Here is a 24,866-nt window from a genome sequence, read left to right on the forward strand (position 1 = left end):
TGTAAACATGATAGTTTGTTACCTACATGTGGGTCTTTAGTGTGATTTTGACACTTCAGGAAACTATTGGGATTTTAGGTGGGTATGTGACTCGTTACAGATTTCCCACGTAAAGTAATGGAGAACGGGATCCCAGCTAGTTTTTCCTGTAGGAAGTCTGATTTTCAAGAATGGACCCCTAAGTTAGGTGTGGTATTTGTACGTATTTCATAAAAGCTGGGACGTACAGAAAATCTTGTTTGTGTTTAATTATCTCAGTTGATAAACTTATCTGGATTTTATTTCAAATGCCTTTTCAAGCTACCAGATCAGACCTCACATGTGTGCCGATGATGAGGACTTCACGGTTCTTTGATCTCCATCCATGGCTAGAGTTTCCTGGACCATCACAGAATGGATGAAATCCTGTGTTCCGTGGGGTCATGCTGTACTTTAACTGAAGTCAGTTTAATTCGCCGGTAGTTTGTCTCTTCTCGGCACTAACTGCTAACCTCATAAAAGTGCCTCTGCATTGCCTCATTCGTCTTCCCGGTGTGTCTGTGGGTGGTGGGTTTACTTGTGGCGCTCTAAGGCATCAGAGTGATGAGCGTGGCCAACCCTGGAGCGGGGTCGCAAATGGGCTTCCGTCTGTCATTCAGCTTGAAGTAGGTCAAAACTTCGTAAGTACACAGCTCCCACTTCAAAAACACTAAAAATGTTTTACATGTCGGACTTTACAACTCCCTTTTCCACTCACACGCACTGGTCGTCTGGCTCCAAATAATACAAGATGCTTTCAGTTGTCACCCAATTTGCTAAAGAAAAAAAACCCAAGCTAGGAACCAAATCTTTACAGAGAGCACACAGTGAACCTGGTCCTCACTCCTTTCTCAGTAATGGTGACCGTGCTTAACAACGGTTTACTCTCCACATACGGCCTTCAAAGCCCCTCGATATGATGCTCCTGAGCACAGTCTTGTGCCCCGGACACACTGCTGGCCTCCTGCCCTCAGAGCATCGGCAGAGGGCAGGCTCTGGTTCTCAGTGACTCTTCATGCTCCCCCTCTGTTCCTTAGGTTTGGGATCTGTAATTACTGCTGGGCCCACTTTCTGGCTTTCACATGTAGTGCCTACTCTCGTCAGGACAAGAGTGGGGCTGGGCATCCTGAAGACGATTCTGACCTCATCCGGGCAGGTTAAGTTCTCTAAAGGTCACCTGTCTTGGATGAAGCAGGCCGAGTGTATCCCTGGCCAACTGTGGATGCTTACAAATCCATCGAGGGCAGAATGCTCTATAATTATGCACATACAGGATACGCTTGCCCTGTGGAGTGAAGACAGCGAGGAAGGACTCCTGGTTGGTGTAGGTAGTATGTAGTAATTCATGTCGTAATTCAAAAGCATCAGGAGTCCATTCGTTCTGTCCTTCCTTCCCTGATTCAACAAATATCGACCAAATGTCAGCCCTGTGAACGGCACATGTCAGGTGCTGGCAGTCTCCAGGCCAGAAGCAGCACTGGGAGAGGCGCCAGGGGAAAGAAGGCAGAGCGTGATAACGTCCTTATCTCAGATGGGGCGATCAGAGGACACCGACTTCTTCAGGGACATAAACCTGCACTCCAACTATCCGCAAACCCAAAAGGCGGTGCTCACAGACTGAAGGTAAAATCGGACAGTTCCAGACACTGAAGACAACAAAAGCAAATCAGTCACACTCCACAGAGGAAAAGGAAGTGGGCAAGGCACCAGCGCCACACCGAGCTGCCCAGGGGCTGTAAAAAGTGCCACCTGACATTGCTCAGGAAAGCTGCATATAAAATAGAGCCCAAGAAGTGAAATTTTAAAGGACGGCCAGATTCATTAGGCAGCAAATAAAAAGAGAGAAAACAGGAATGGCAGTTACTGATTTTAGAAAAATGGAATCCAAGGTAAAAAGCATTAAAAGCAACCAAGGCATGCTTTGGAAGTGACTGTGGGTACGGCAATTGCCAAGAAAGATGTGGCCCAGCAACCTTACGTGCCTGAGGTCAGAGCCTCAAAGTGCTTAAGGCAAAATATATTGACAATGTCAGAGGGGAAGGGGGTGGGGGAATGGGATGGACTGGTGATGGGTAGTAAGGAGGGCACGTATTGCATGGTGCACTGGGTGTTATACGCAACTAATGAATCATCGAACTTTGCATCGGAATCTGGGGATGTACTGTATGGTGACTAACATAATATAATAAAAAAATTATTAAAAATAAATATATTAACAACAAAAGGAAAATTTATAGAAACAGTTTCTGTCTGAGAAATTTCAATAAGTCAAAATATAATTAAGGACATATTATAAACCATATAAAATTATAAACTATGTGTAAAAATCTGTACCCTGCAAATAGTGGCTACAACATCTTTTTAAAATACCCATTGAAAATCAGTAACAAGATCGTACAAACGAGGCCACAGAGAAAACCTCAAAATCTCCGGAAAGTAAAAACTGAACAGGTCACATCTGCTAAAATGAAGTAAAACTAGGCACTAATTTGAAGTTTAAAAACAACACAAATAAGAAAAACTAGACACTTGCTATTTCCAAAGGGTATAAAATTACAATTACAGAAAACGTAGAACAAAAGTGAATGAGAACACACCAGGCACAGGATGGGGCCAAATCAATGCTCAAAAGCTAATGTGCAGACTTGTGTAACTTCATTCGTTTTAAAAAATGAATAAATAAAAGCATGAACAAAATGTTCAATTCAAGAAGTTTTATTAAAAATCGACAGGTCTAGGGTGCTGGGGGGCTCAGTCGGTTAAGCCTCTGCCTTTGGCTCAGGTCATGATCCCAGGGTCTGGGGATGGAGACCCATGTCGGGGTCCCCGCTCAGGGGGAGTCCGCTTCTCCCTCTTCCTCTGCCCCTCCCCCCACTCCTCCATGCGCTCTCTCTCACTCTCTCAAATAAATAAATAAAATCTTTATAAAAAAATAAAACCAATAGTTCTAAAAAAAAAAGGAGAAAAAACACTAGGTATAAGAATAGTAGAAGTAAGAAAATCCAAAGATAATTAATTTTAAAAATCATGTTAAAAATAGGGCACAACCTGTGGGTTGCTGGAGGGGAGCTGGGTGGGGGGTGGGGTAACTGGGTGATGGGCATTAAGGAGGGCACTTGATGGAATGAGCACTGGGTGTTGTATGCAACCGATGAATCACTAAATTCTACCTCTGAAACTTAAAAAAAAAATTGAATAGGGCCTCATTTAAAAATACATAAATAAATACATACATTACAAATAACAAGGGCAACAACAACTATACGTACACTGAAAGGTTTCTTAAATTATAATACAATTCTAAATATCATGCTAAGTTAACAAATTTGGAAATCCCTATGAAAAGGATGATCGTTCTCTGTAAAAATACAAATGCCTCCATGAGGGACTGTGGACTCTGGGAAACAAACTGCGGGCTTCGGTGGGGGGGGCGTGGGATAGGCTGGTGATGGGTGTTAAGGAGGGCACGTATTTCAAGGAGCACTGGGTGTTATACGCAAACAATGACTCATGGAACATTACATCAAAAATTAAGGATATGTGGTGACTAATGTAACATAATGAAAAATTTAAAAAAAATACAAATGCCTCAATTTCACACAATAAAAACCATGAGCACATTTTACCAATAGTTTTGGGAGACAACGAAAGCGTTAGGAGATACACCTCAAAGGAAGAGTTTAAAAAATATGTACACCAGGAAATAGATAATTTCAGTGCTAAAGAAAGTTTTGCAGAAATTTTGTGAAAAGAGGGAAAACCACTGTATGTACTATCATGACAGTCTAACTGTGACCCCAGCTGCAGGGACAGACAAAGCCAGGACGACAGCAGGGCCATGTGCCCCTGTCCTGGCCGCTGAGACAGTCCATCAGTCAGAGTGCCAACAGGAAACATCCGAAAGTAGGGGTCTGAATACTTGAACAGGACACTATTCACAGAGGCAGGCAGAACTAAGAGGAGCGAAGGGATAACCGTGGAGAACCACCAGGTCAACAGGAGGGAGGACAGAGGGTGTCATGGGATTAGACATTCTGCCCAGGTCCCACTGCCATCCTGACCCCCTCTGCTCTGCCCTCTAAGCTGGGATGAATCCCACTGGACAAACCCAGCCTCAGCCTGAGGACACGGGGACCAACTTGTGCAGCCCAGGAACACCCATCCCTCAGGGGCCAGAGCCAGAAGTAGGATCAACAGGAATCTGGGAATATCCCATCAAGTCTTCCCAAAATAGGGCTCGGCTTCTAGAGCTGGGATGATTGGTTTACTTAGGTTCAACCCTGTCAAAGACAGAAATTAAAAATCCAGCCTCGAGACAGCTATGAGAACTCTGTTTTCATGAGCAAATGTACTGAGTGTCATCCATGGTACAGACCAGAAAAATATTTCTACAAAATATGATAAATGAAAAGTTACCGGCCTTAAATATAAAGGCTCTATACTGAAACAAAACAGAAAAATACAAAAAATACTTTTTTAAAAAAGATTTTATTTATTTATTTGACAGAGAGACAGCCAGCGAGAGAGGGAACACAAGCAGGGGGAGTGGGAGAGGAAGAAGCAGGCTCCCAGCGGAGGAGCCTGATGTGGGGCTCGATCCCAGAAAGCTGGGATCACGTCGTGAGCCAAAGGCAGATGCTTAACGACTGAGCCACCCAGGTGCCCCAAAAAATACTTTTCATGTGGACAAAGATCAAGGATAGGAAACTCATATAGAAGAAAATTCCGACTCAAATACGAATATTTTTAATCTTATTAAAAAAACAAGAAAGATAAGTTATCATTTTTCACGATAAAACTGGCAATTTAAAAAAATGACAATATTAATGCTGGTAAGAACGTAGTCATCTAGGTGTCTGTTCAACGGCCTTACCTTGTGTGCAAATGCTGGTCTTTGGGTGACAGATACCATGCTCTGGTCTCTCTCACCTTGGCCGTACAAGGAGTTATTCTTTGCTCATGGTGGAGTGCAAGGTTATCTGGGATATTGTGCTTCACCATTAGTGAAGTTAAATCTTCATGCAGAAGGAAGGAGCAGTGGGCAGCACTGAAATGCCCAAGTGTAAAGACCAGTGCAAAGAGTATGCAATCATCCAAAACAAAAACGGAAATTCAAGACAGCCTGACTTTGGTTCTTGGTTGTTTTTTCTTACAGAGAAGTCTTAACACACACTTGCAGACTATAATGGCATATTGTCCGACAAAGGAGGCATTCAAGGTAGACAGGCTAGACACAAGAAGTAGGAGGGCATGTTCCCTACCCTCAAGAAACTCACAGTCTGGCTGGTGAGGGAGCTAACATGGTGAATGCGTCATCGGTGTGTCGAGGTCCTTTCGGGGGGTCCACTCACTTACGCTACTGGATTTGGAAATGAACTTCGTGGTGGCTTAGCCGCTTCACTTCTTAGAGGAACAGCAGCATTTTTGTGTTACTGAGATTTTTCTAACTAAAGTTTCAGAATAGTCTCTCTCTTAGGGGGAAAAAATGGACTTTCCAAACTTCCCTAAACCTTAGGTTTTAGGGAAAAGGCCCTTTTCACATTCTATAAATGAAGAATCTAGCACCACGGCTGAGGAATGAGACAATCCCAACTGGCAGCCTGTGGTCGTCTTTGGACTAAGTTTCCAACTTCCCTGCATCTCAATTCCCTTCCGTCCAAGAGCAGGACAAGCATTAGGAGCCCCTCAGAGTGTGCGGTGAGGATGAAATGAGATGCTGCAGAGTGAAGCATGCAGCTCAGTATAGGTCACTATGTTTTGGCAGTAGGAAAACTTTCATGACTTAATTCTGCTTTTTGTACTAAAGTGAACATAAATTCTTACTGGGAAATGAGAAATCTTGACTTCTCTGCTTTCAGCCAAGGTTCTGAAGATGCAGGGCTTTCCAAAGGTCTTGGGAAAGGGAGGGGAAGGGCCACTGGGATGCCTGTCAGTGAGGACAGCACCTGGTTCGGAGGGTCACACCAACGCGTCTTGCATGCCCAGGGCTAGGACACAGTGGAAAGGGAAGCACCATCTGCTCCTTATTGGACTTTCCCATCTTCTGGACCCTCTACACCACAAGGACAATAGGATCAAACAAAAACCAGCTTGGTGGATACGGGCTGCGGCCAGAGAGCAGTTTGCTTACCTGGCTGTGTCGGAAGCCTCCAGATGTCGTGGGTAGGTGTGGGGAAGGTTTGATAGTTCCTGAGCCATCACATGCTGGGTGTAGTCGTCCTGCCATGTGAAGCCTGGGGAAAGTTGAAAAGCTGCATTATCAACTCAGAAGTTGAGCCAAAGGTCTTGTTTCAGTCTCAGGATAAGTTGCGGCCATTTCAAAGTTTGCGCTCAAGGCCATCAACAACCCATGGCTCCCTCTCACTGCGGTTTATTAATAAGGTCTTCTCCTTATAGAAGTCCCCATCTTCTGAGACAACTAGACCAGACACAGGACGGGCGTTTTGCTGGATGAAAAGCACAAGGCCAAGTGGTGCCGTGGCTGGACTCGAGGAGCTGTAGCCAGGTGCACATTTCAGTTGGAAGAGGGATTTATCCCCGTGAAAGACGCAAACTTTCTCACGGAAAGGCTCTGGTCACAGCAAAGACCTTCTTCACCCAGATGTGTGCACATTTTACCCATCACTCAGCCGCTTGCCTGCCTGTCCACCGCCACATCTCGGGCAATCCTTTCTAACTCCATGCTGCCGAGGAGCCACACAGTTGTAATGAAGTAAGGGTATTGTTACTGTGAAGGCAATTATCACGGGGCTTAATGTGCTGTATCTGGGAGCCAATTACATTATATTTATACTCAAATGTTATGACAAAGAGCTTTATAACAAGAGCAAAGTAGTTATGAAGGCAAAATCCATGTGATTATGCATTAATTACATGCACTGCAGATCACATGATAATTATGTTCAGAATTACCAAATAACTCCCAAGAATAATTATTATGCAATTTGTACATTTTAGATCTTATGGTAACACTTTAGCACTTAGAACTACCCCATGCAATTATCCATAATTATCTAATCACTAAATATCATGTAATTACAGAGATATATTTTTATGCCCTGTTCAAAAACACATTACCAAAATCTTCAAATCAGGACGGCTCCATGCCTGTTTATGTGTGTGTGTGTGAGTGTGGTATAGGGAGGTCCAGAACTTGCTGAGAACCACATGTTCTGGGGAATAAAAAGAAGGGCTCAGCAGATATAAGCTGCCTTCATGAACACACTTGAATTCTTTCTTCAAATGCAAATCGGACCTTTTTTTTTTTACATTTACAAATGGAAAGAGTCAAACAGTTGGAACATTTCTAAATCTCAAAAGGCTCAACGGCATTACCCAAAAGGGAAGCTGATGGGAAAATTCACCAAACAGGCCGGCCTCCTATGGCAACTTGTTCTAAGCTGCTCTGCTTGAATACAGCATTCAGAGAATGGGTCGCCACAGGGAGACCCACCCCACGGTCACCGTTACCCTTACTGTAGGACTAAATGTACTTAATAATAAGCAAGAATCTTCCGTTTGCCAAAAGCAACTAAAAAACCACCCATATGGATTGTATGCTTATGTGGCTGTTAACCATTGGTCCATCCCCAGGAGTATTCTCAATTGGAAGCACTGTTGCAATATTAGCATAATACCTAACACTGTGGGTTTAGAAAATAAGCGTAGTTTAAACACGCCATTCCCAAAAGGGTGGTCTTAATATCTATCAGGAAACAAAAAAATCAAGAGCACTAAAGGAAGTTCCTATAAAAAGCTTTCATCTGTAAAATTTAAAATAACAAAACATCAATTATACATACATATATATATATACATATATATATATATATATACATATATATATATATATATATTATCTGAAGAGCATGAAAGTCTGAGCTATGTCGATTCTGGGGTCTGTGAGGAGGGCTCAGTCACAACAGCTGGCCAACTGATAAAGGTGTTATATACAGGCAATCTGAGGGGGACCCTGAACCCCCAGACTGGCTTCTAAGCTTTCCTGGGAGCAGGCAGAAACTGGACACTTGGATATAAAAACCAAAGCAATGCATGCCGTGGGGGTTAGATGTACTCTCTGAATTCCTCTCCAAGGCATACTGGAGGAGCTAAAACCCCAGAAAGAGAGGACCTGTGTCCAGGAAGATGGAGATCATGTACTTTCCCCTACATTTTCCACCAGGCACAACTAAAACTCTGGAGATGATATGCACCGAAGGCTGTGAAGGGAGGACAGGAGACAGGCTGCCGTGCTCCCAGGGAATCTGAGGAACCACACGTGCAGGGCGCCCTGGGCTGTCCTTCGGCCTCGTGCACCTCACAATGGAGCTGAGTCAGCAACCTGGAAGAACCAAGGGCAGGTGAAGCCCTGACTGACGTTACCTCTCTCCAGCCAGAGGGCCAGAAAGGGACTGACCTAGCACATTTTAGACAAGAACGGCTCTCCTCCCATCAAACACCACCAAATAAAATAAAATAAAATAAAATAAAAAACATAGCCCACCCATACCAATGCTAACAAAGGTCAAAGGGGACCCTGGGCATCCTTTCTTAGGAAGCTGGAATGAGGCCCCTGACCTTCCCTAACCCTGCCAGGGTCAGCAGAGCAGTCAAGTAGGGACTGGGTGGTATACCCACCCCCCATGTCAGACCTCCATGGAGACCACATGGGGAGTTCAAACTCCCACAACCCACCCTGCCCAACATACGGACAAGACCCCTTCCCTCAGATGTCAGCAGAAATCTAGTGGAGAACCTGGATTTCCACCCCCATGTTAGTAACAGAGACCCCCCACATACACACCTTGGCAGAGCAGTGTTAGAAAAAGCTGTTAAAACACAAGGTTTAAAGGAGATCCAGAGTCTCAGAATACTAAACTGTTCAGGTTTCAACAGAAAATCAGTTGTCATACCAAAAAAGACTGGGAAGATCTCAATCTGTAGCCATTAATGCTGAGGCTGGAAGATGTTAGCAGTACCTCCCAAAGACCGTAAAGCGGCCATAATAAAAATGCTTGAATGAGCAATTATGAACATACTTGAAAAAAAAAAAGAAAAGCTAGAAGGTTTAGCAAAGAAATAGAAAGTCTCAGCAAATAAACAAATATAGAAAGANTGTAAAGCGGCCATAATAAAAATGCTTGAATGAGCAATTATGAACATACTTGAAAAAAAAAAGAAAAGCTAGAAGGTTTAGCAAAGAAATAGAAAGTCTCAGCAAATAAACAAATATAGAAAGAACCAAATGGAAATATTATAACTGAAAAATACAATAACCAAAGTACGCAGCTCAAGTAGAAGCGCTCAACAGAAGGATGAGGGGCGGGGGGAAATCCGTGAAGTAGGAGAAAACCAGAAATCACCCAATTCCAAAAACGGAGAGAAAACATCGCAAAAAAAAAATGGACAGAGCCTCAGGGAGTGTGGGACTGTAACAAAAGATCTAACATTCATATCATCAGAGTCCCAGAAGGGGAGACAATGAAGGCAGGGCTGAAAGGGCATTCAGAAACATGATGGCTGAAAACTCANACATTCATATCATCAGAGTCCCAGAAGGGGAGACAATGAAGGCAGGGCTGAAAGGGCATTCAGAAACATGATAGCTGAAAACTCACCTTTGACAAAAGATACAAACCTAAAGATTCACAAAGCTGAGCACCCAGAACAGGGTGAACCCAATCTCCTCCAAGACACACAGTTAAACTTCTAAAAGCTAAACACAAAGAAAAATTCTTGACAGCAGCCAGAGAAAAATGACACCTTACCTAGGAGGGAAAAACAATCTGAACGGAAAGGATTTCCCATCAGAAACCACAGAGGTCACAAGGAAATCACACAACATTCTTCAAGAGCTAGAAGAAAGGAACCATCAGCCCTGAATCCTGAAAATCTACCAATCCAGATACCCATCAAAAATATCCTTCTGGCGGACTCCTGGTTAAGTCAGTTAAGCGTCTGCCTTCAGCTCAGGTCGTGATCCCAGGGTCCTGGGATCAAGTCCTGCATTGGGCTCCTTGCTCAGCGAGGAGTCTGCTTTTCCCTCTGCCTGCCACTCCCCCTGCTTGTGCACACACCCCCCCCCAACAAATAAAGAAATAAAAATCTTAAATTAAAAAAATCCTTCAGGAATGACAGGGAAATTAAGACATTCTCAAAAAAGGGAAAATGAGAGCCTTGTTTACAGCAGACCTGCTCTAAAACAATTGCTAAATAAACTTATTTAAACAGAAGAAGAAGATGGAAGAAGGAACTTTGAAACATCAGGAAGGAGAAAAGAATGTGGAAAGCAAAAGTGACTAGTTTTTCTTCTCTGGAGTTTTGTCAATTATGTTTGACAGTTGAGGAAGACATGATAACACTGTCTGTTGCACTTCTAAATGCACGCAGAGGAAATATTCAAGATAATTACAATAAACAGAGGAGACAAGCCATAAAGGGACGTAAGTTGTCTATACTCCACTCTAACTGGTAAAACAATGACAGTAGACTGTAATTAGCTCTGTATATATAATGTGATATCTTGACCAACCACTAAAAAGGCTATCAAGAGATATGCTCAAAAACACTACAGATAAATCCATAGGGATTTTNTAGATAAATCCATAGGGATCTTTAAAAAATGTTAACATAACCCTAAAGGAATGCAGAAAAAAGAAAACAAAGAAAAAATAGAACAAACAGAAAATAAATAGTAAAATGGGAGACTTAAGACTTAACNACAGATAAATCCATAGGGATTTTTAAAAAATGTTAACATAACCCTAAAGGAATGCAGAAAAAAGAAAACAAAGAAAAAATAGAACAAACAGAAAATAAATAGTAAAATGGGAGACTTAAGACTTAACATATCAATAATTACATTAAATGTAAAAGGGCTAAATATACCAATGAAAAGACACTGACCAAGTGGATTAAAAAAGCATGATCCAACTATATGTTGTTTATAAGAGACTCACTTCAAATATAAGGCTACAGACAGGCTGAAAATAAAGCACAGAAAGAGATGTATCATGCAAGCATCAATCAAAGGAAGTAGCAATGGCTATAGTAATAACAGATAAATTACTCATTAAAACAAACAAAATTACCAGGGACAGAGAGACATTATATAATAATAAAAGAGTAAATCTACCAAGAAGACATAGGAATCCTAAATATGTATGCACCAAATAACAGAACTGCAAATATGTGACGCAAAACTGATAGAACTGAAAGGAGAAACTGACAAACCCACAAGTATAGTTGGAAACTTCAACACCACTTTTTTAGCAACTGAACAAGTAAAGAGAAAATCATCAAAGCTGGAGAAGAAAACAGTGTCATCAATCAACAGCTCTAGTCAGCATTTATAGAACACTCCACCCAACAAGAGCAGAACACAAACTCTTTTCAAGTGCCCACAAAACATGGACTGAGACCATATCCTGGATCATAGAATAAATCACAGCAAAATTAAAAGAATCAGAATCAGGGGCGCCTGGGTGGCACAGCGGTTAAGCGTCTGCCTTCGGCTCAGGGCGTGATCCTGGCGTTATGGGATCGAGCCCCACATCAGGCTCCTCTGCTATGAGCCTGCTTCTTCCTCTCCCACTCCCCTGCTTGTGTTCCCTCTCTCGCTGGCTGTCTCTATCTCTGTCAAATAAATAAATAAAATCTTAAAAAAAAAAAAAAAGAATCAGAATCAGAAATAGGAAGATCGGTAGGAGAAGGAGGGGAAGAATGAAGGGGGGGTAAACAGAAGGGGGAATGAACCATGAGAGACTGTGGACTCTGGGAAACAAACTGAGGGCTTCAGAGGGGAGGGGGGTGGGGGATTGGGATAGGCTACTGATGGGGAGTAAGGAGGGCACGTGTTGCATGGTGCACTGGGTGTTATACGCAAATAATGAATCATGGAACATTGCATCAAAAACTGGGGATGTACTGTATGGTGACTAATATAACAAAATAAAAATTATTTTAAAAAAAGAATCAGAATCATTCGAAGTGAGTCTTTCAATCACAGTGGAGTCAAACTGGAAATCAATAACATAACTATAAAAGAAAATCTCCAAACACTTAGAAATTAAACAAGTTTCTAAATAATCCACNGAATCAGAATCATTCGAAGTGAGTCTTTCAATCACAGTGGAGTCAAACTAGAAATCAATAACATAACTATAAAAGAAAATCTCCAAACACTTAGAAATTAAACAAGTTTCTAAATAATCCACAGGTCAAAGAAAATCCAAGGGAAAAACACACTGAACTGAATGAACATGAAAAATGCAACATCAAAATTTTGTGAGACACAGTTAAAGCTGTACTAAGAGTGAAATTTTTAGCACTAAATGTTCACATTTTTAGAAAAAGTCTCAAATTAATTATCTAAATGTACACACCAAGAAGCTAGAAAAAGGGGAGCAAAAGAAAGTAGAAGGAAGGCAATAATAAAGAGTGGAAATCAATATCATTGAAATCAGAAAAAAAGAACAGAGAAAGTCAGTGAAAACAAAAGCTGGTTCCCTGAAAAGATCAGTAAAATCGACAAACTTCTAGCAAGACTAACAAAGGAAAGAAGAAAGCAGTCACAAATTACCAGTATCAGCAATGAAACAGATGATATCAATACAGACCCTGCAAGACAGGGAACAAACAGGTCTACGCACATAAACATGGCAACTTACATGAATTAGACCAAGTCCTCAAAAAACACAAACTAACACATCTCATCCAATATGAAATAGATAATTTGATAGTCCTATAACTTTTAAGGAAATTGAATTCATAATGTAAAACCTCCCCAAAAAGAAATGTGCAGACCCAGATGATATTACTGGAGAATTTTACCAAATATTTAAGGAGGAATTAACATGAATTCTACACAATAGCTTCCAGAATATAGAAGAGGAAATAATTCCCAATTAATTTTAGATAGTTAAGATTAACCTAATACCAAAAGCAAACAAAGACCAAAGAGAGAGAGAGAGAGAGAGAGAAACCTATAGAACAATATTCCCCATGAATATAGATGTAAAAATTCTTACGTAAAATATTAGTACATAAAATCCAGCAATATATGAAAACAATTATATCATGGGGTTTATTTCAGATATGCAAAGCTAGTTAAAAATTCCAAAATAAATCAATGTAATCCACTACAGTAATAAGCTAAAGAAGAAAAAGAATCACATGATCCTATCAGTGTAGAAAAGTATGTGAAAAAATTCAACACCCATTCATGATGAAAACTCTCAGAAGAATAGCAATTGAGGGGAAATTCATCAACCCGATAATGAACATCTACAGAAGCTCTACAGCTAACATCATACCTAATGCTGAGAAACTAGCTTTCCACTTAGGGTCTGGAAAAAGGCAAGGATGTTTCCTCTTCACCACTCTTGTTCAGCATAGCTCAAAGTTCTATCCAGTGCAATAGGCAAGATAAAGAAAGAAAAGGCAAGCAGATCAGAAAGAAACAAAGTTCTCTATTTCCAGATGATGTGATTTTCTACATGGAAAATCCCAGTGAATCTTCAAAATACTCCTAGAACTAGTAAGTTATTTTTCTATATACCAGCTATAAAAACACACTGACACTGAAATTAAAATAAAATACTATTTATAGTCCCTCAAGAAATTGAATACGTAGGTGTAAATCTAACAAACACGTGCAGGACTTGCGTGCTAAAAACGACACAATGTGGATGAAAGAAATCAAAGACCTAAATGAATGAGGACACGCCATGTTCATGAGTCAGAAATCTCAACATAATAACGATGAAGATTCTCCTCAAATTGGCATACAGGTTCAACACAATTCCTGTCAAAATCCTAGCAAGATTCTTTGCAGAAGCACTTTATATGGAAAAGCAAAGGAGTCACAGTAGCTAGAGCGATTTGGGAAAAGAAGAATAAAGGAGAAACCATGCTACCGAATTCCAAGTCTTATTACACAGGTACAGTGATCAAGACTGCATAGTATTGGCAGAGGCAAATAGATCAATAGAACAAAATAGAGAACCCAGAAACAGACCTATACAAAAATGCCCAATGGATTTTTGACAAAGGTGCAAAAGCAACTTAATGTTTGAAAAATTGCCTTTCACAAAATGGTGCAGGAGCTACTGGACCCCAGAAGCAAAAACAGAAACTTCAACATCAGTTTCATGGTTTACGCAAAATAGTAACCAAGTAGATACTGGATGTAAATGTGAAATGTAAAACAATAAACATTTTAGGGGCAATAAACAACAGAAAATCTTTGGGACCTAGGGCTAGGCAAAGCATCCTTCGATTCAGCACCAAACACGCTTGGACAGAGGAATGCCAGACTGGACATCATCGACATTCACATGAGAGACAAGGGTAGGCCACACAGCCGAGAAGTTACTAGTACCTGGAACATGGAACTCTCAAAAGTAAACATTAAAAAAGCCCAATTAGAAAAAGTGTCAAAGACATGAAGAGACATTTCCCCAAAGACAATGTACAGATGGCTCATGAAAAGTTGTCCAACATTGTTAGCCATCAGGGAAACGCAAGCTAAAACCCAGTGAGATACCGCATCACCCTTCCAGGAAGGCTAAGAAAAAAGAAACAATACCCAATTCTGGCAAGCATGTGGAGAAACCGGGTCACTTGTTCATTTGTAGTGCGACTGTAAAATGATGCAGCCATTCTGGAAAACAGTTTGGCAGTTTCTTAAAAACTAAACATATACTTTTCATATAAACCAGCAACTGACCACTGGCCATTTATCCCAGAGAAATGTTCACATAAAAACTTGTATACAGGGGCGCCTGGGTGGCACAGCGGTTAAGTGTCTGCCTTCGGCTCAGGGCGTGATCCTGGCGTTATGGGATCGAGCCCCACATCAGGCTCTTCCACTATGAGCCTGCTTCTTCCTCTCTCACTCCCCCTGTTTGTGTTCCCTCTCTCGCTGGCTATCTCTATCTCTGTCGAATAAATAAAATCTTTAAAAAAAAAAAAAACTTGTATACAAATGTTAGAAACAAGCCCAGACGTCCTTCCATGGGTAAGAGGTCCAACAGACTACGTCCCGTGCACACTGCGGAGTAGCCCTCAGCAACAAAATCAACGGCTACCAATACTGCCACAAACAGGATGGGTTTCCAGAACATTGTGCTGAGTGAAAAAAGCCAGTCTACAGAGGTCACACACCACATGATTTCACTTATATATCACCTATGCTTGTGTTCTGTATCAAGCATGTGACATCTGAGAACAGACAAGACTCTTGACCTCTTACCAGTCACAGTCTAGTGTGGACACAGATGGGTTCATAGTTAGCTAAGATCCAAGTCAGAGTGTGGCAATTACATAATAAAGTTATAAGCAAACAGTTATAGGAATTAAAAAAAGAAAAGAAAGTGGTGAGGTTATCCATAAATAATGCACTAAAATATTAATAATTTTGTTTACAATGTTAATTTGACTTGATGCAAGTGGGTATTGTGCTGAAATGATATACTGTCTTTATTTTTTTTAATCTCTTTAGAGCTATTCCCTGATTTCCTCTTCAGATGGGAAGGATCATGAGTAAAAATATCTATACTTATAAAACTGTTAGTGTAAAACACTAGCCTCAACTCAGCTAGTACCTAATTAATTCACGTGGTCTTAGAGATAAGAATAAATGAATTAAATTTAAAGGTATTTCCTAATGACTTACTAAAGCTGGCATTTCAATTGTCATTCCTTTCCCATTCAAACTAGACCAAGCTACATTCTGAGACATGGATTAAGTAATTGGAAGGTACCAAAAAAATATTTCTCCATAAATCTCCTGGTAAAGAATAAAGATTTATTATGGGTATTTCCCCCATTTATTAGTGTTGGAGTGACATAATACAAGCATGGGTATCTATCTATCTATCTATCTTCTAGCTTTTTAACAAGCATATTGTTTTCATTGTTGTAGCCAAATTACACAGTGTGGAATCACAGCATATTTGAGAAAAATAAAGAAGAGTTGATAAAAAAAAAAAAAAGGAATAGAGAAATGAAGAGACTCATTCGGGGTGGAGAAATAGGAAAAGCTTCAAAGAGAAAAATGAGCTCTGAACCAAGGCAGGAAGTAGAAAGAGACTTCTAACACATGGCGCGAGGTTGGGGGAGAACCCCAGGTTAGCAGAAGAGTGTGAGAAAGATGTGAAGGTTGTGAAGCCGTGTGTGCCCCAAGGACAGGGTACGACACAGTGGGAAGGCTGTGCGTCCGTGGAGGGGCAGAAGAGGGGTCAGGGGACAGTGCGGTCACAGGACACCTTGGATCCCAATGAGGAAGTGCTCGCGTTTTCTGCATTCACTGTGGAGCCATAAAAACTTTCAACAGAAATATCCAACTGTGTCTTGCAAATATGATGAAAATAACAATATGAACATAATAAATATTGTAAAAGTAATAGTATCTATCTGCTGAGCCTTAACTATGGGCCAGGCCAGGCCCTGTTCTAAGTGTTTCCTGTTTTAATCCTCATGATTCGTGAATAACGAATTGAAGGTAGTAGACAGAAGGGAAGGAGGTGTAAACATAGCGTGTCCAAGAGACACTGAGACTACAACTCAGACACCGGTCGTGGGGATGGCTCAAGAGTTTTCGGAAGCAAGACCGCCAGCCTAATAATCAGCTCCACATGGAGCGAAGGCGGAGAGTCAGCCTGGCAGCCAGGCGCAGCGGCTGGCCCACCGGAAAGAGGCAATCCCAAAGGACGAGGAGCCTGTGGGCAGAGCCCGTGTTTGCTTCCAACAGGACGAATTTGGAGATGGAGGCAATGGACCCAGAGAAGGTGGCAGGTGAGTAGACAGTGGCTGGGCGCAAAGCTGGAAAACACAGCTGGTGGAGGAAAAGGTGGCAAAAGGCGCATTAGGCCCTGCTTCCAAGCAATAAATAAGTCAGCCAGTGACGAACAAAAAACAAAGAAGTTCAAGGTACCCAGGAGAAAGTAAGACTGCAGCTTGCAGACTCCTCTCCAGTCGTGTCAAGAGAAGGCCTGCATTTGACGGCGAGACCTAGTGAAAGCACTCGAAGTAACGCTCGCCCTAACTGTATGTTTGCATGACTTATTTAGCCTTCCTGCTTCAGCCTCTTTCCTCTGTTCTAGTTCCCTTTTTAAAACCTCTGGCTGTAACACCCTAAAACTCTCACGGTCCTTAATGGTCACGGCTTGCAGTGTGAAAAACACTCCCGCCAGCGGCAGGCCCCTTTGGAGGAACAGTGCCAGGCCAAGAAGCAGAGATGCAGAGTGGGGCAAACGAACAGTCTGGAAGAATTTCTGTAGTTCGGCTAACTTCTTCTAAGAACTTCCAGGGGGCGTCACCCGCCCTGAGCAAGTGCCGGAGAGCCTGCCTCCATGGAAGCCTTCAAAAATATTCCTCCAACTGTGGGTGGTGTGTGGAGAAATGAGAGTCTGGGAGACAGCTAGAAGGGAAAAGATAGGAAAGAATGAAAAGGGGAGAATCTGTCCAAGGAAAGAGGCACAGATGTTCCTCCGTCAGCTTTGGGAGAAGGATCTAGAGGGCTCTGCCAGGTGGAGGAAAACCGTGCAGGATGGAGGAGGAAACCAAAGGCAGAGACTGTCCCCAGGGGTGAGGGAGAGGAGTTATTTCAAACCCGATAACTTCCAGAGAGAAATCAGAGTGCTCGAAATCAGAAATGCAATCAGCTGGCATTTTCCTTCACAAGGGACACTGCTAAGGGGTCAGCTGGCAGAGTGTGAGCAGTGTCAGAGTTGGAAGATGAGAGGGGGGAGATGCAGGGCTGACCTGTTTGCAGGGTCCGGGTTTTGCGGGGGAAGACACGACTATTAAAACCACAGAGTGACACCAATGAGCAACAGTGCCTTCTCTAACCTCCGCCGAGGAGGGACCTGGTGAAGAGCATCAAGGAGGACCCCAGTTAGAACGAGAATGCCGTCTCAACAGGACGGTGTGAGGTGGCAGACCAAAGTGGCCAGCTGGGCTCTCCATGAGCAGAGAAGGCACACGTCCAGTCCACCCCTGAGGCCCCGCATCTGAGCCCGGCATGGAGACCAGGGAGCGCCAGGGCCAGGCGTGGATCAGAGGCGGGTCTAACGCAGGTGTTTGGAGCCCAAGGAACAGCTCAAAGCATCACTATAAGGTAGTAAGACTTGTTTGTAAGTCACACAGGAAACTATAACCTATACATTCAAGACTTTCAAAGATGGTGTCACAGTTCAGGATGGCTGTCTGTCTCTTTGGAAAGTGTTTTCAAAGACAGTTTACAAACCATGCAAGAAATCAGTCCAGTTTATACATATTCACAGGTATTTTCAGACTTCATATTTTCAGATTGAAAGCAGTGTGACAATCAACTTAACTTGTTGACTTGGTCGTAAGCAACTTTGGTCCCACCTGGCACCCAATAACTTTATGCTGCTCTCCACAGACCTGCCATCCAAGAGCAAAGATCCCCGTTACTGGGAGCCCTCAGAGACGCCCGCGTGACTGAAGGAAGAGCCCAAAAAAGGACTGTAAGTGTTCTGAGCAAGAAGAGACATCTTTCCAGGGCAAATTCTTAGTAAAGTATTTTATATTGATACATTTCATATACTGGTACGTTTAAAATGTCCAGTGTAGGGGCGCCCCGGTGGCTCAGCCCTTTTTTTTTTTTTTAGAACGAGTAAACTGTGTATTTTGCTTGCATGGGAGCCCCCACATGACCAGCAAGCATTGTGTGTGTATCAGAGCTCTTGCTCAGTACATTTGTAGTGATCGCATGGCAGGTGGACAGACAGCAGCTCTGACCTGCCGGACGCTTCGCTGAGGGCTCACTTCCTCTCTGCCTCTCCTTCCTTGGATTCTGGTTTCAGTCCGTAATCCGCTGGGGCAGCCTCGATTGCATCTCTGGCCAGCATGGCGCAGTGCAGTTTCACGGGGGAAGGCTCAGGTCATGACAACCTGGGATGGAGCCCTGAGTCAGGCTCCCCGCTCAGTGGGGAGTCTGCTTGTCCCTCTCCCTCTGCTGCTCCCCCAACTCATACTCTCTCTCAAATAAATAAAATCTTTTAAAAAATTAATTGACTAAATGTCCACCATGCCCACTCTGCTATAATTCGCACTTTACAAGAAGCAAGATCACAACAGGTGTGGTCACTCGCCCCAAAAACCAGCGACTCAGCACCAGCAGGACGTTACCGACCTTTCTGATGTAAAACTCACCATGTATGGATATTTTATTTTACACGATCTATAAGTGTGACCATTACTGAAACACAACACGAGTCTGTTTATCACTGTAGAAGGGGCGCCACTGGAGTATTTCCGTCTGCCACTATTTAGTTTCAAGACGGTAGTGAGAATACAAACAGAACGTAAACTTCCCTGTGATCCCTTTTAGTAGCAGAGCAAATTCCACCAATGTTATCAGTCACTGCTAGACTAGAACTTCATTAAAAAAGAAAAACTGAACCGGAGCATAGACTATTTAAACTTGATTTCCATGTTGTGTGCGTGTGTGTGCATGCTCACGCACAGGAGTGACCCAACGCTTTCTACGTGCCACACTCTCCTGCCAGAGACACCGCCACTTACTTGCACCTGTGAGTTCCCAGGGGCTGAAGAGGCAGCTTGTGGCTTATTGGGCCACTTGACCTCCATATTTTATCTGCTCTGCTTCCTGGGTATACAAAAGCAGAACTTTATATATGATTGGAAATTGTGAAATATTTGGACATAAACTGATAAAAGAGAGGGAGTCAGGAACATATTAGGCATTCAGTTTTCCAATCTGTGAAGATCTGAGTGTGATAAAAGATACAGTTCCTGCTCCCATTAAGGGACGTACATTCCCACAGAGGAGACACAATAAATACAAACACACGATTAAATACGAAGATGCTGGTCTGTGTAAGTGCTGTGAACAAAGCAAACTGGTGATGGGTGAAGAAAGATGAGCAGCAGTAGACAGGTGAGGGTGGTGGACAGGAGCGCGCAGCGGACAGGACTCAGCAAGAAGAGAGAGCAGGAAAGGCCAGAAGTATGTAGGGGAGGGAGCAACCAGAACGGGAGCTTCAAGGTGGAAGCAAGCCAGGCCAAGCGCTCCAGAACCAGAAGAGGGCCAGGGGCAGGCCTAGTGCATGGGAAGGGGTTGACATTTCAGGTTGGAAACATGGGGCCCATGGTAACACCCTGGGACCCAGTGGAGGGAGGTCAGCAGGGGTGGCCAGAGAGGACGTGTACTGTTGAGAGACACCAGCCGCTACCAGGGATGAGTTGTGAGAAGCTGGACCCCACAGTCAGAAGGCCAGTGGTGGGTGTGAGGAGGGAGACACAGGTACAGCCAGCAGCCTGGACAACTTCCAGGTTTGGGTCTGGTGGTTCCATGGGCCAGGAGCAGAGAGATGGAGAGGAGCCTCAAGCATCTTCTATGCATGGCAGCATGTGGGCACAGTAAGAAGGTTGCAGCCTCTAGAGCCCACACGGCTTGACTACCCATTTGACGGGCATTCTGTCTGCCCCTCATTCTGTCCCTCTTGATCCGACCACACTCAGCTCCTGTGCCACCCAGGAAGGCCTGTTGGCTGGAACCTATTTTATTTTAGACTTCAGGCCTTCTTCCTCATCACCCTGAGACTTCCTTCTTTTATGCTTTTAAATGAGAACTTCCTCAGGATTATGCTGCTAGCTGCCAGGTGGGGGCAAGATGGGAGCTGTCCACACGGTCCAGGGAGGCTCCCAGTGACAGGCGTGGGCTCGGCTGGCCTAGTGGGTCCAGCAAGAGGGACTCCAATGCAGGTCTTGAGTAAAGACGGTCCTCTGAAGAGGCTCCAGTGACATGGGCTAAAGGACAAAGTCGGGGCAAGATGTGACGCCAGCAGCACCTGTTAACGGGTCTCTTCTGAAGGAGAGACGGCAGGAGGTGCTCGTGGGCTCAGAGACCCTGGTGGGGCTTCGAGGGAGCAGGACAGGATGCCAGGCAGGGCTGGCATCGAGGCCTCGGTCTGCATGGGGGTGCTCACTAACGTGTGATGTGTCACAGTCGGTGCTGACACTGTGCCGCGGGACTTACGACCTTCTCCAGGCTCTGTCACAAAGCGGGGGTCCTCCCGTGTTGTTTCCTAACAGGAGGATGGTGCAGACACTTCCTGATGGTAAAGTGCATGGGCCAGTCCCCCGGGCTTGCCAAATCACTGTCCAGACAAGAGTGAGCAAGTCTGTTGTGTTAGAGTAACATAAGCCACTCTGTTCCACCAGGGTTCTCAGGAGCTGAGCGATTCTGCAGCTTCTCTCTTTTTGGTGCTCGACGCTGTTTCAGGCCAGAAGCCAGGTGCCCCCTCAGGGCCAACACCCCAGCCCCTCACACCCCGTGCTGCAAATCGTTGATGCCTCCCTTAGCTGTCAGAACGGGCCAGGACGGAGTGTGATGGGCATTCTTCCCCATTCTCACAGCCACCGGGTCAACACCGGGACGTGACTCCGTCGGAGGCTGCTGCACGGTCCCCGGCCACCACACTCATTCTCATCTCGCACTGCCGTTTCCAGAGCTCAAGGACACAGCAAGTGGTGTCCGCATCATTTCATGCGCTTCTCCTGGCGGCCGCCGTGTTAGCGCCTGGGCAGTCACATAAGATTTGCGTTATGAAGCAACAGCTGCATTTCCCACCTCTGGATGTGGGCAGAGATAAGGTGCCAGCCAATTCCCAGAGAGAGGAAAACGGGCCTCAGTCCTCTGTCAGCCGCTTCATGATGTGGCCCTCACTAACTGGTCCTGGGAAGGCGCACGGAGTGACTGCAGACCTGGGGGCGGTGGGTGATGGGCACCCGTGCTGGTCGGCCAGAGCAGGAAAGCACTGGAACGGCTGAAGCCGCCATCCGCCGTCCCCGATGCCAGAGAAGGAAGGACGGCGATCCCTGCTTGTTCAAGGCGAGAGAGAAAATCTCCAGCTGAAGACACAAGGCGCCTGACAAGCGCCAGCCAGGTGCCTCACGCGTCTGGCGGAACGAACAGTGTCCTCACATCTTACGATGCCATATTTGTCTCTGGCGGATGTGCCCGAGGCCGGTTTAGGGTGACTGAATTTCCTAACAACAGGCCACAGTAAAATGAAGGGGAGCATAAAAAAGGGGGGAAAGTCATAAGCACATAAAACCATCAGTCCTTTCAAAAGTATGAGGAGAGAGAGAAAGAGGGAAAAGGAATGGTATTCAATGTTATTAAAGACTCAAAACAGAGGCAGACGGCCACCGTATCAGAAAGGCCAGCGTGACTAAGAGCAAACGCTTCGTCTCCTTCCGACTCCACACTTACTGGATCCTCACACTCTGCCCAACACCCATCCCGCAGGGAGGCACATTTTTCTAACAGCAAAGAAGAAAAAGCCCATCGAATAACTGACATCGAGTCCTTACTCTCCAACTGCTCACGAACAGGAGAGCAAAGCACAGACTGAGGTCTGGGGTCGTGGCGGGGCCTTGGCACAGACCCCAGGAAGCCTATCAGGACACCCGAGCACACCGTGCTGCTGGCAGGGCACAGCCTCAGAGCGAGCGCCCTTGCCCCAGAGACACCAAGGGGACGCTTGGCCTCCATGCCGAGGACCAGCGAGCATCTGGTGCGGCCTTCAAAGCTTCCCCAGTTGTGACCTTTTATAAATCTTTTCAATGCCAGGTTTCTTACCCTCAGCCCCAATTTTAGCAATATTTCCTTTCATAACAGATTTGTTGACAAACTTTACCTTTTAATTAAAATCTTTCGCTTCCCCTGATACAGACTTCAAAGTATAAACCATCCCACCCACACTCAGCCATAATGATCCTGCATCCTGAAATTTTTACTCCCTCTAGCTTTGGTCCACCAGGAAGGAAAGAAAAGTCTGCCTCTGTTTCGCATATCCTACCCTAATCTTGCAACTGACTTTAAATTAACCTCCTACAGCCCATGGCTCTCCTGATGAGATGTCACCCTGATGAGGTCCTCCCCTAATGCTTACTAAGTAAGAAAATAACTAGGACTCTTTTTTTAAGTCAAGGGAATGATACATATGGCTTCAGTGTTCCTAAAAATGCAGACTGAGCTGAGAATGGAGAGGCCCATGGAGCTCTAGCAATGCTGAAACCTCAAATCTCTCATCCCGGTTTTGACACGAGAGGTCTCCACATGGTATCCATATTCTCACTAAGAAGGCTGTTTTTGCTGCCAAAGCCCGTTTGCTTGTTTTTGCCACTGTTGTTTTCAAATCTTAATTCAATCTGATTTGACCCAAATGGCACCCTAATGGCTCCTGATCAGTCTAGGGGATCCCCCAGCTTGTGACCACCCAGCCCGGTAAGGGACACGGCTGCTCACAGAGCCTCTGTCAAGACTCCCTCCCTACCTCTCCCATCCTCTCTCCATCTAGTTTCACACACATCGTTTCCAACTGCTGTCTTGAGCTGCAGGCTTCCTCCACCTGCGCACAGACTCCCCACCGCTCAACTCAGGGTCTTTCCAGTCAGAATACAAACTCAGACATCGGTAAGATGGAGATCGGAAGATGAGAGTCTCATCTACAGACTCAGCTCCATGACCAGGAGTGAGAGAGAAATCCACAGAATTCAACTCCTTCTAGGAAACAAAACATGCTGGCCCGGGAGGCTGGTGCTGGAATGTTCTGGCTACAAAGCATGGACCCTTCTACTCAAACCCCAGCCTCTAATTAGAACTGAGCACATCAGTGAGGTTCTGGGGTTTCAGATTAGATTCAAAGCAGCAAAGACAGTCTTCTCCGTCTCAAAATTACAGCACAAAGAGCAAACCATCTCATTGCTCACGTCAGCCCATCTCAACTGTGCTTTCTTGCTCCATCTCTAAAAAGGATTCCCTTATGGGTACGACATCCTACACAATTTGGTTTAAAGTCTCAGTCACTGTACTGAGAGAACAAAGAATTGCGAAGTCATTTCTCTGACTTCATAAGAAGAAGAGCTCAGTTGAGAGATAGTTTCTTGAGTTTCCAGGTCATTCTGTAGGCCCAGGACACCATCACAGCCATACCCTGTCATGGAGATCTTGGGATGTGGGCTGAGGAGCCCCAAGAGGCCAGTGTGGAGAGTGCAAACATCCTGCAGGCCAGGTCCCTTCACACAGAGAGCAAGCTTTACTTAATTCTACGTGCTAAGTACTTCTGAGTACTTAGTACCTCCTAAGTAGCAGTTTCAGCTTAGGACCAAGTACTGCTGAGTCCTAAGTACCTCTTCAGCAGCCGTCTTTGCACAGTACTAAGCACCTCCTATGCAGCAGTCTATACTTAGTACTAAGCAGTACTGAGCCATAAGTACCTCCTAAGACGCTGTCTCTCCTTGGGACTGAGTACTAATGAGTACTAAGTACCTCCTCAACTTGGTTAAATGGGATTGAACCTCATTCATCTGACAGGGAACTCAGGGTCTGTTGGGTTTTATTGATTAGACATCAGGCCTCTTCCTCACATTGTCAGAGAGCACGAGTCAAAGCAGAGAACATCTGAGTGGATCTCCTGAAAGAGAACATAATCTCACAAAGCACAGGCCTAACCCACCAGATCAATTAATTGGGCTGAGTGAGTTTCCTAAGCGGATTGATTTGGGTGGATATGAATGGAACTCTGCACGTCCAAATCAGTTGGTGAGAGCTGTCCCACAAACCCTCAGCCACACCATAGCTGCTGAGGACCAACAAGACGGGACAGGAAACAACTGGCACGGCATCACGCACAGTCGGTCCTTGACGCTCTGTCCTCCTTGTCGCCCACTGGGCGCCAGGGCCGCCCTCTCACAGGCACCCCCACCCAGACCCCCACTGTCTCAGGCTGGGAAAAGGCTTCACCAGAGCGCGGTTCTTCACCCCATGATTTCCAGTTACGTCAGGG

General features: G+C 44.4%; 1 protein-coding gene across 1 annotated transcript in view; it reads right to left on the reverse strand.

Annotated features, from left to right (window-relative positions):
- PTPRN2 (protein tyrosine phosphatase receptor type N2) overlaps window positions 1-24,866 on the reverse strand; it is a 735,412-nt gene that overhangs the window by 516,474 nt on the left and 194,072 nt on the right. Inside the window, exon 4 of the mRNA XM_034650176.1 lies at window positions 6,148-6,251. Coding sequence (XP_034506067.1) covers window positions 6,148-6,251 — 104 coding nt within the window. The remainder of the gene's footprint in view (window positions 1-6,147; window positions 6,252-24,866) is intronic.

The sequence above is a fragment of the Ailuropoda melanoleuca genome, chromosome 1 (assembly GCF_002007445.2).
Source record: "Ailuropoda melanoleuca isolate Jingjing chromosome 1, ASM200744v2, whole genome shotgun sequence".
Taxonomy (NCBI): Eukaryota; Metazoa; Chordata; class Mammalia; order Carnivora; family Ursidae; genus Ailuropoda; species Ailuropoda melanoleuca.